The sequence below is a fragment of the Salmo trutta genome, chromosome 30, assembly GCF_901001165.1.
Source record: "Salmo trutta chromosome 30, fSalTru1.1, whole genome shotgun sequence".
Classification (NCBI taxonomy): Eukaryota; Metazoa; Chordata; class Actinopteri; order Salmoniformes; family Salmonidae; genus Salmo; species Salmo trutta.
The window spans coordinates 42,880,589-42,892,792 of NC_042986.1; the positions used below are offsets into that span (position 1 = coordinate 42,880,589).

The window sequence follows — 12,204 nt, forward strand, 5'->3', positions numbered from 1 at the left end:
ACTACTGTTCTGGTCCTCTCTTCTATACCAGACTACTGTTCTGGTCCTCTCTTCTATTTGTTTTCAACTCTCCAGTTGTTCTCTTATCCAATTAAGCTCCCACATTTTTCTTTTTACCTCAGTGGATCGATGTAAACTATTTCTGCTCAAGTTTCTTAAAGCATTTAGCAATTGGCGTGTATTTGCAGCGTTACAGTTAAGCCCTAAAGCTTATAGGCTTATGTCACGGCTCCTCCTCTGCAGTGCAGGGGCGGTTCGTCCTGCAGGCAGAGGAGGGTCATTAGTGATTGGAGCCACCTGGGCTCAGGGTATTTAAACTGCTTCACTAACCTCTCTCTCTCTGCTCCTCCAGGTATGATCCTGTTTTGTTTGTTCCTTTGTAGTTTTACGTAGTTTCCACTCAGTCATATTCACACTGTCACGTCCTGACCAGTAAAAGGGGTTATTTGTTATTGTAGTTTGGTCAGGACGTGACAGGGGGTATTTGTTTTATGTGTTTCGGGGTTTTTGGGTTATGTTCTATGTTAGTATATTTCTATGTTTGTTCTAGTATGTCTATTCCTATGTTTAAGTTTCTTGGGTTGACCTTCAATTGGAGGCAGCTGTTCCTCGTTGCCTCTAATTGAAGGTCCTATTTAGTAGGGGGGTGTTTTTTTTCTCCTGTGTTTTGTGGGTGGTTGTTTCCTGTTTTGTGTATTGTTGCACCTGACGGGACTGTTTACGGTCGTTTTGTTATTTTGTTGTTGTAGAGTTAAAATAAAGTAACTATGAACACGTCACACGCTGCGTCTTGGTCCCCATTAGACGACCCACGTTACACACGTTACACGTTACACACACACACACACACACACACACACACACACACACACACACAGATTCATACACCCTACATTATGACATTTCCACACCTCATTCCTTTTTCTTTGTTTAAAGTTAATCGTTTTTGGTTTATAATAAAGAACCTTTTTGATTGGCCTATCCCTGTTGTTCGTGTCCCCTCATTTTTGCCACAGGCTATGAGCCGGCCTGTGACACTTATGCTATGCATTAACGCTATATAAACATAATGAAAGAAAAACCTCAATGTAACATATCGTTTAGATATCAATTGCACAATAATTATACATCTATGGATTTTTAACGTATTGTTTTCTCTTTATTCAACTCGCCCACCACCCAGATATAACAGCGAGGACTGTGGGTTATGAGCAGTGGCGACCCGTCATTCATGTTTTGAGCCTCGCCTGTTAAGCTAAAAAATAAAAAAATCATATATATATTTATTTTTTTTGCATGTTATTTTGGCATTAATACGTGTCACATTCAGTTTGCAAACATTATAAAAAACAAAAAAAATCTTAGCTAGCAAGCTAGCAGTCATCATCATGAATCAAGTTGACAATCTACTGGCAAATCTTTTTTAATCCTTGTCATATGAAGAGAAATGATTAAGAGAAATTATAGATAAAACGTATCGGTGCTCATCGGCCATTGGACAGAAATATTACACAACAAGTTGAAAATCGCCTTATTCAACAATGAGTGGTTTGGAAGGAATCAGTGGCTAACTGCAAGCGTTGCAAAGCAATCACTATCCTGCTATTCAGTAGAGTGGGTGTGTGGTTCAAATTTGGGTTTAAGGGTCTCTTTTCCAAGCTTAAAAGGATAAACATTCAACATTGGCCACGCTGTCAATCCAGCATGCCTTCTGCCGCGTTCAAAACAACTGGGAACTCTGAACTGGGAAATCTCAGAGTTCAGTGAGTTCAAAACAACTGGAAACTCTGAACTGGGAAATCTCAGAGTTCAGTGAGTTCAAGACAACTGGGAAATCAGAAAAAAAAAACGTTCTCCGACTGGGGAAATACGTTTTGAAAGGTCATAAGGTCATCCAAGTCGGGAACTAGGGCCTCTTTCTCGAGCTCCAACTTGAAGATCACTGATGTCATGATTCGACCTAGTTTGTCAATCTCAATTGTGAGTAAAAACCAAATTTTTGTTTAAGCAACTCAGCCATATCAGCTATGTTTTATTAAAAGGGAGTAAATGAGGCTGAATGAACTGTTTCGCTGCCAGACAAGGCACCGCTGATAACCAGGTGTAGCAGTGGTAAGGTGTTGGGACTCTGCTGATAACCAGGTGTAACAGTGGTAAGGTGTTGGGACTCTGCTGATAACCAGGTGTAACAGTGGTAAGGTGTTGGGACTCTGCTGATAACCAGGTGTAACAGTGGTAAGGTGTTGGGACTCTGCTGATAACCAGGTGTAACAGTGGTAAGGTGTTGGGACTCTGCTGATAACCAGGTGTAACAGTGGTAAGGTGTTGGGACTCTGCTGATAACCAGGTGTAGCAGTGGTAAGGTGTTGGGACTCTGCTGATAACCAGGTGTAGCAGTGGTAAGGTGTTGGGACTCTGCTGATAACCAGGTGTAACAGTGGTAAGGTGTTGGAACTCTGCTGATAACCAGGTGTAACAGTGGTAAGGTGTTGGGACTCTGCTGATAACCAGGTGTAACAGTGGTAAGGTGTTGGGACTCTGCTGATAACCAGGTGTAACAGTGGTAAGGTGTTGGGACTCTGCTGATAACCAGGTGTAACAGTGGTAAGGTGTTGGGACTCTGCTGTTGGGACAGCTTTATGGAGGCCCTAACAGTTTGTGGGCACCGTTTGTCACCGTTATAGTGCAATTAATGTATTGTTTACTTTTGTGTTGTGTTGTGTAGTGCCTTTGCTGGCATGCATAGATTTCTTTGTTGTTGTTGAGTTTGCCCCACCAAGATTTACATGTTAAAATCGCCATTGGTTATGAATCAACCTACAGATCACTAGTGAGGGTGGGTTCTCCATCTTTCTGATGGCTGTGTTGGAGTGCTCTGCAGCTGTTAAAGGACTCACCATCTTTCTGATGGCTGTGTTGGAGTGCTCTGCAGCTGTTAAAGGACTCACCATCTTTCTGATGGCTGTGTTGGAGTGCTCTGCAGCTGTTAAAGGACTCACCATCTTTCTGATGGCTGTGTTGGAGTGCTCTGCAGCTGTTAAAGGACTCACCATCTTTCTGATGGCTGTGTTGGAGTGCTCTGCAGCTGTGGCGATCAACTCCAGAGATTCTGAAAAGACACACACAACAGAGATTTTGTTACGACAACAAACAAAAAAAACCAGTTTTAAATACTAACTTGCTCCTTTGAGCTCATATTCCTGCATTTCCCTTGAACGTATTGGAAGTAATAATATATAATATATATTTTTTAGTATAATAATATATTTTTATTTGTATAGTTCTTTTCATATCATAGAACACTCAAACTGAACTCTGGACCTCGAAGCCAGCTCCACTTCCTTTTTCCAGTGTTCCACTCTAATTAGACCAGTGACACCAGGTGTGTGGAATTAATTACCAGGTAAAACAGAAAGCCAACACGCTCCAGACCTCATAGGGTAAGAGTTGAATACTCCTGGCACTGCGAGTCTCAGAGTGGTTCACAATAGGACGACGACATAGAGTTAGAAAGAGAATCTGTCAAGCCAAATAAGTGTCCACCTGCCAAAAAAAAAAAAAAGATCTCCCCTTGCATTATAATGAGATTCAATGAACTCTAACTTTCGTTGCTAGAACTTGTAAAATTCTGGCCGGATTACATAATGAACCAAAGTACCCATTGCTTTGTTGGTTGCTCGGCTCTATTTGACTTTGTAGTGGTCTCGGAGGACGGAGGATGCGGCCAGTTCTAGTTCACCTCATAACATCTCGCTTGGTCTGCGCAAATGTACTACTTCAGAATCGCTCTCCAAGGACGGTGACCACCTACTGATTCATACTGACTGAAAAGACAACACTCTTTCTTTACCCTATATTTGTCTTTATATAAGAAAAGGTTGTTAAATAGGAAGAAATCATTTAATCTGTTTTTAGATTGATTTTTAGATTTGACGTTGCTAGCCCTTACAAAAATGAATTTGATGCGGCAAACTTCCTGCAGGTTTGTGACAAATTATTCTGTAAACTAAATAGTGTGCCACAAAATATTGCCAGAAGTTTGCAAATGTTGTTACTAGTTGTTAAATCTGTTGCACTAGCGGCAAACAGTTCACCAGAGGTTTTTTTTCTCTTTCTTTTCTAGCGGACACATCTCTCAAGATTCAATTTGATTCTGCGGCAAACCTGTGGAAACAAGATCCAAGAGCACTAACCGTTGATGACCCATCAGGGGGATTAGAAACATTTGTTAGAAAATGGAGAAGCATGCTATTTTCTCCTGCCACCAGCGCGTCAAGTCCACCAGACTACCTGCAAGTAATCTAGTGCGACTGAGTCACTGACGAGTGGAAAACGACATATGTTGTTTAGATTTAAGGGTGTTTTTGGCTGATGAAAACACAAAGTTAACAAAATGTTATGAATTTTTGAATTTGATGGTCCATCGGGGTTAAAATAGGTCGTCCTATCATAATTAGGTAGCTAGCTAGTTATCTCTGGCTGTGCTAACCTTAACGTCGCGATCATGGTCGCAACGCTAGCGTACTTTAAGTGTTGTCGCGGAATCTAACTAAATGTATGGCTTTTATCGACGTTTGGCTACCTAGCTAACTAACTATGTCAAAGGTTGAGACCTTCTCATTGTTTTGGATTTGGAAATTCAACCACTGTAATAGAATGGCTCAGGGGCTGTGTGTATTTTCATTTAACCTTTATTTAACTAGGCAAGTCAGTTAAGAACCAATTCTTAATGAATCCCACTCTCCTCATCCTCTAACTCTTTTGCTCCTCTCCCTCCTCCAGAGACGATATTTTGCATCTATTGACGTCTGATTGCCCAACAATCTGCCCACTCATCCCCTCCCTTCTCCATCTCTGGAGGCCTCCTTCCATTTCCACCTCCCTCATCAACCCCTCTGACATCATATCCTTTCTCTTCTGTCCGCCATTAACATTATTGAATTATATATATATATTTTTTTACATACCTGATCAACCTGTAACCTGTGTGTTCGCTTGTTTACGTCTCTGTCTCCTACCCTCCTACCCTTTAACTCCTGTTCTCCAGGACCTAGGGGTCCTGCCCAACACCCAGACGTGGATCCACCTGATGTCCTCCATTACCAACCACCCTCCAACTTTTCATTACATCATCTACAGCTACTGTTGTTGTCATGTTGTCATTATCTGATAAGAAAGTTTTCTTGCTTTATCATACTGGGCACATAATATGTGAGATAAACAGATGAACTAAAAAACACTAGCACTGCAAACACTCAGAACAAAGAGAGCAGCAGTGCCTGGACTTCGCCGTCTCCCTCTTCAAGTCCCCCTGACGAGACTGGCTGCCTGTTGAGAACAAATGACAGGCAGAACCTCCCACCCACACAGCATCCTCCTCTCCTCTCTATTCTACACACCAGAATGCAGTATTTCAGTCTGATTGCCATGTGACTATACAAAATAAATGTGTGAAAATAAATTAATAAAATCTTAAATATTGCCAGGTTGGTTTTCACAGCTGTTTCACAAGGAGCTCAGTGTTGTAAATTGTAACATATCCCTTCTTGGTATTTGTTTGTTCCACATTATTCATTGTTGTATCCAAGAAACTACAATAGGTACATATATATTCAACCACAAGGGTGTACTAACGAGCTATTGGAGAGCTATTGGAGATACATTTAAAAAAAAAAAATCATAACACAGAATTGTAGATGAGGGATGTATGTTTATTTTTTATTTAACCTTTATTTTAAAGTCAGATGCTGAAAAAAAAAAAACATAACAGCCTTGACTAGCCAGTGTATATCAAATGGATTTGCAGATGAATGGAGTGTAAATTAGCTGACTTTCTGATCTGTAAGGTAAGTAACTTTAACGTGTTAAGCAGATTACACGTCTTCTTTCCTATTTCCCGAAATGTAGCAACGTTTTAAGACATGGATTTCATGCTGTTGAAACGTTAAAGGTGCAATATGCAGAAATTGCTCTGTCATTTCCTGGTTGCTAAAATTTCTAATAATTTTTGTTTATGTGACAAAACAAGCAATTCATAGTGTAGAGAATCATTGTACAATCTAAACGGCTGTAAAATATATTTTCAATAACCGTAAATTTATTTACAGCTGTTTGAAGCTGGTGTACAAAAGTAAAAGATGCAAAACAGAAACTTTAAGAAACGGGAAGCATAGAAATAGCCCACCTAGAACAGATCTACCACTTGTTAGACTTGCTTTCGATGAGAATGACAGATCTATAACTCACATTTCTATGTGAATTCAGTCGGGTCTCCCAAAAAGTTACATATTGCAAAGTACCCAAAAGTACTGTAGTTTGAAGTAATGTTTTAATCTTCTTAGCTAAACAAAGCTCATTTAAACAGTGAAATTGTAGTGGAAATCAGCTTGGTTTACATAGCGGGGATGAAAATAACGTCATTTTGACTGTAATGATCTCCAAAATTCGACACATTAGGTCATCACACTGTTGATATAGTGTAAACGATGCAGGGGGACATATTGATGGGCTTTCTCTATTTTAAAGTAGGTCCATTTCTTCTTCAACTACTTCTATGGGTTGGTAAACAAACTGAAATGGTGCCTACTGCCCCCTGGAGGATGTTGTCGGAATAGGTATAAAGACAAGGTTGGGGATTTACTGCCCCCTGGAGGGTGATGTCGGAACAGGTATAAAGACAAGGTTGGTGATTTACTGCCCCCTGGAGGGTGATGTCTGAACAGGTATAAAGACACGGTTGGTGATTTACTGCCCCCTGGAGGGTGTTGTCTGAACAGGTATAAAGACAAGGTTGGTGATTTACTGCCCCCTGGAGGGTGATGTCTGAACAGGTATAAAGACAAGGTTGGTGATTTACTGCCCCCTGGAGGGTGTTGTCTGAACAGGTATAAAGACAAGGTTGGTGATTTACTGCCCCCTGGAGGGTGTTGTCTGAACAGGTATAAAGACAAGGTTGGTGATTTACTGCCCCCTGGAGGGTGTTGTCTGAACAGGTATAAAGACAAGGTTGGGGATTTACTGCCCCCTGGAGGATGTTGTCTGAACAGGTATAAATACACGGTTGGGGATTTACTGCCCCCTGGAGTTATGGAATGTTTGAAGAGTAGTTTCATTCATTGGCTGACCCTTTCTGCTGACCTGGAAGGAATTTTGTGATTCTTCATTAACTCAGGTCCCATCCAGTTGACTACTAGTCAAAGCGTTCAATGGAGTTGCATCCAGAGCTGACTTTCTAACAGTCTGCAGCAGCACAAACTGCACAAACAACACTGAAATGAGACACAATGTGAAAGGTGTGTGTGTGTGTGTGTGTGTGTGTGTATAGCAGTGTGAAGGGAGTGTGTGTATGTGTGTGAAGGGTGTGTGCGTGCGTGTGTGTGTGTATAGCAGTGTGAAGGGAGTGTGTGTATGTGTGTGTGTGTGTGTGTGTGTGTGTGTGTGTGTATAGCGGTGTGAAGGGTGTGTGTGTGTGTATAGCAGTGTGAAGGGTGTGTGTGTGTGTATAGCGGTGTGAAGGGTGTGTGTGTGTGTATAGCGGTGTGAAGGGTGTGTGTGTATAGCAGTGTGAAGGGTGTGTGTGTGTGTATAGCAGTGTGAAGGGTGTGTGTGTGTGTGTGTATAGCGGTGTGAAGGGTGTGTGTGTGTATAGCGGTGTGAAGGGTGTGTGTGTATAGCAGTGTGAAGGGTGTGTGTGTGTGTGTATAGCAGTGTGAAGGGTGTGTGTATGTGTGTATAGCGGTGTGAAGGGTGTGTGTGTGTATAGCAGTGTGAAGGGTGTGTGTGTGTATAGCAGTGTGAAGGGTGTGTGTGTGTGTGTATAGCGGTGTGAAGGGTGTGTGTGTATAGCAGTGTGAAGGGTGTGTGTGTGTGTATAGCAGTGTGAAGGGTGTGTGTATGTGTGTATAGCGGTGTGAAGGGTGTGTGTGTATAGCAGTGTGAAGGGTGTGTGTATGTGTGTGTGTGTGTATAGCAGTGTGAAGGGTGTGTGTATGTGTGTATAGCGGTGTGAAGGGTGTGTGTGTATAGCAGTGTGAAGGGTGTGTGTGTGTGTGTGTGTGTATAGCAGTGTGAAGGGTGTGTGTATGTGTGTATAGCGGTGTGAAGGGTGTGTGTGTGTATAGCAGTGTGAAGGGTGTGTGTATGTGTGTATAGCGGTGTGAAGGGTGTGTGTGTGTGTGTGTATAGCAGTGTGAAGGGTGTGTGTGTGTGTATAGCAGTGTGAAGGGTGTGTGTGTGTGTATAGCAGTGTGAAGGGTGTGTGTGTGTGTATAGCAGTGTGAAGGGTGTGTGTGTGTATAGCAGTGTGAAGGGTGTGTGTATGTGTGTATAGCGGTGTGAAGGGTGTGTGTGTGTATAGCAGTGTGAAGGGTGTGTGTATGTGTGTATAGCGGTGTGAAGGGTGTGTGTGTGTGTATAGCAGTGTGAAGGGTGTGTGTATGTGTGTATAGCAGTGTGAAGGGTGTGTGTGTGTGTATAGCAGTGTGAAGGGTGTGTGTATGTGTGTATAGCAGTGTGAAGGGTGTGTGTATGTGTGTATAGCGTGTGAAGGGTGTGTGTGTGTATAGCAGTGTGAAGGGTGTGTGTATGTGTGTATAGCGGTGTGAAGGGTGTGTGTGTGTATAGCAGTGTGAAGGGTGTGTGTATGTGTGTATAGCGGTGTGAAGGGTGTGTGTATGTGTGTATAGCGGTGTGAAGGGTGTGTGTGTGTGTATAGCAGTGTGAAGGGTGTGTGTATGTGTGTATAGCGGTGTGAAGGGTGTGTGTGTGTGTATAGCAGTGTGAAGGGTGTGTGTATGTGTGTATAGCGGTGTGAAGGGTGTGTGTGTGTATAGCAGTGTGAAGGGTGTGTGTATGTGTGTATAGCGGTGTGAAGGGTGTGTGTGTGTGTATAGCAGTGTGAAGGGTGTGTGTGTGTGTGTATAGCAGTGTGAAGGGTGTGTGTGTGTGTATAGCAGTGTGAAGGGTGTGTGTGTGTGTATAGCAGTGTGAAGGGTGTGTGTGTGTGTATAGCAGTGTGAAGGGTGTGTGTGTGTATAGCAGTGTGAAGGGTGTGTGTATGTGTGTATAGCGGTGTGAAGGGTGTGTGTGTGTATAGCAGTGTGAAGGGTGTGTGTATGTGTGTATAGCGGTGTGAAGGGTGTGTGTGTGTGTATAGCAGTGTGAAGGGTGTGTGTATGTGTGTATAGCAGTGTGAAGGGTGTGTGTATGTGTGTATAGCGTGTGAAGGGTGTGTGTGTGTATAGCAGTGTGAAGGGTGTGTGTATGTGTGTATAGCAGTGTGAAGGGTGTGTGTGTGTATAGCAGTGTGAAGGGTGTGTGTATGTGTGTATAGCGGTGTGAAGGGTGTGTGTGTGTGTATAGCAGTGTGAAGGGAGTGTGTGTGTGTATAGCAGTGTGAAGGGTGTGTGTATGTGTGTATAGCGGTGTGAAGGGTGTGTGTGTGTGTATAGCAGTGTGAAGGGTGTGTGTATGTGTGTATAGCGGTGTGAAGGGTGTGTGTGTGTGTATAGCAGTGTGAAGGGAGTGTATGTGTGTATAGCGGTGTGAAGGGAGTGTGTGTGTGTATAGCAGTGTGAAGGGTGTGTGTATGTGTGTATAGCGGTGTGAAGGGTGTGTGTGTGTGTATAGCAGTGTGAAGGGTGTGTGTATGTGTGTATAGCGGTGTGAAGGGTGTGTGTGTGTGTATAGCAGTGTGAAGGGTGTGTGTGTGTGTATAGCGGTGTGAAGGGTGTGTGTGTGTGTATAGCGGTGTGAAGGGTGTGTGTGTATAGCAGTGCATGACGCAGGGCCGGGTTCCAACACTCACTCTGTGCATCCTTAAAGTCATCATGGTCGCCAGGTAGACGGTGCAGGTAGTCCTTCAGCAGCAGCTCGTAGCGAGGGATCCTCTGAACCGGCTCCAACATGTGGTGCTGTAGGGTCAGGTTACCACAGCGCTCCTCTCTCTGAGGACACACACACACACACAGACACAGACACAGACACAGACAGACAGACAGACAGACAGACAGACAGACAGACAGACACACACACACACACACAGGAAGCTGTTGAGCGTGAAAAATCCAGCAGCGTTGCAGTTCTTCACACAAACCGGTGGGTCTGGCACCTACTACCATAACCTGTTCAAAGGCATTTTCATATTATGTCTTGCTCATTCACCCTCTGTATGGCACACAATCAATGTCTCAATTGTCTCAAGGCACAAAATACAAATCCTTTTCTAACCTGTGTACTCCTCTTCATCTACACCAGGGGTTCCCCAACTGGTAGCCTGTGATTTTATGTGGCCTGTGAAAGTATTCAGACCCCTTGACTTTTTCCCCCACATTTTGTTACGTTACAGCCTCATTCTAAAATGGATTCCATTAAGAAAAGGAAGAAGGGCAGTGGATATCAGAGCAAAAAAACAAGCCATGAGGTTGAAGGAATTGTCTGTAGAGCTCCGAGACAGGATTGTGTCGAGGCACAGATCTGGGGAAGGGTAACATTTTCAGCGTTGAAGGTCCCCGAGAACACAGTGGCCTCCATCATTCTTAAATGGAATAAGTTTGGAACCACTAGACTCATCCTACAGCTGGCCGCCCGGCCAAACTGAGCAATCGAGGGAGAAGGGCCTTGGTCAGGGAGGTGACCAAGAACCCGATGGTCACTCTGACAGAGCTCCAGAGTTCCTCTGTGGAGATAGGAGAACCTTCCAGAAGGACAATCATCTCTGCAGCACTCCACCAATCAGACCTTTATGGTAATGGCCAGACGTAAGTCACTCCTCAGTAAAAGGCACATGACAGCTCGCTTGCCAAAAGGCATGAGAAACAAGATTTTCTGGTCTGATGGTGGCTATGGACTATATATCAGCTGTGGAGGCTATAGACTATATATCAGCTACAGAGGAGTCACCATAGACAATATATCAGCTACAGAGGAGTCACCATAGACTATATACCAGCTACAGAGGAGCCACCATAGACTATATATCATCTACAGAGGAGTCACCATAGACTATATACAGAGGAGCCACCATAGACTATATACAGAGGAGTCACCATAGACTATATACAGAGGAGCCACCATAGACTATATACCAGCTACAGAGGAGTCACCATAGACTATATATCAACTACAGAGGAGTCACCATAGACTATATACATAGGAGCCACCATAGACTATATACCAGCTACAGAGGAGCCACCATAGACTATATATCAGCTACAGAGGAGTCACCATAGACTATATACAGGGGAGTCACCATAGACTATATATCAGCTACAGAGGAGTCACCATAGACAATATACAGAGGAGCCACCATAGACTATATACCAGCTACAGAGGAGTCACCATAGACTATATACCAGCTACAGAGGAGTCACCATAGACTATATACAGAGGAGTCACCATAGACTATATATCAGCTACAGAGGAGTCACCATAGACTATATATCAACTACAGAGGAGTCACCATAGACTATATACAGAGGAGTCACCATAGACTATATACAGAGGAGCCACCATAGATTATATACAGAGGAGTCACCATAGACTATATATCAGCTACAGAGGAGTCACCATAGACTATATATCAACTACAGAGGAGTCACCATAGACTATATACAGAGGAGTCACCATAGACTATATACAGAGGAGTCACCATAGACTATATACAGAGGAGTCACCATAGACTATATACAGAGGAGCCACCATAGACTATATACCAGCTACAGAGGAGTCACCATAGACTATATACAGAGGAGTCACCATAGACTATATACCAGCTACAGAGGAGTCACCATAGACTATATACAGAGGAGTCACCATAGACTATATACAGAGGAGTCACCATAGACTATATACAGAGGAGCCACCATAGACTATATACCAGCTACAGAGGAGTCACCATAGACTATATACCAGCTACAGAGGAGTCACCATAGACTATATATCAGCTTATATATCTATGGGAGCCACAAGCTCCGACAGACAGCAGGGTATAGTACAAGGATGCTGGTGGTTGTAATCAGATTGATCAGGTCTGTAACCATGTTAGTATTCAGTAAGAGTCATCTCTGAGCAGAGCGTTTGAAGTAGGAGAGATCCTCTGTCTGCTAGGTCATTAGTATTCTACTGGCTGATCTTTTCCAACAACATGACTGGTTCCCAGTCCCACCACCTAGTTACCAGTCACATTAACCTGACTGGCTCCCGGTC

General features: G+C 43.3%; 1 protein-coding gene across 1 annotated transcript in view; it reads right to left on the reverse strand.

Annotated features, from left to right (window-relative positions):
- The window catches only part of LOC115168730 (FYVE, RhoGEF and PH domain-containing protein 1), a 44,268-nt gene that overhangs the window by 20,265 nt on the left and 11,799 nt on the right, over positions 1-12,204 (reverse strand). Inside the window, exons 4-5 of the mRNA XM_029724255.1 lie at positions 9,806-9,944; positions 3,051-3,109 (exon numbers count right to left, since the gene is read on the reverse strand). Coding sequence (XP_029580115.1) covers positions 3,051-3,109; positions 9,806-9,944 — 198 coding nt within the window. The remainder of the gene's footprint in view (positions 1-3,050; positions 3,110-9,805; positions 9,945-12,204) is intronic.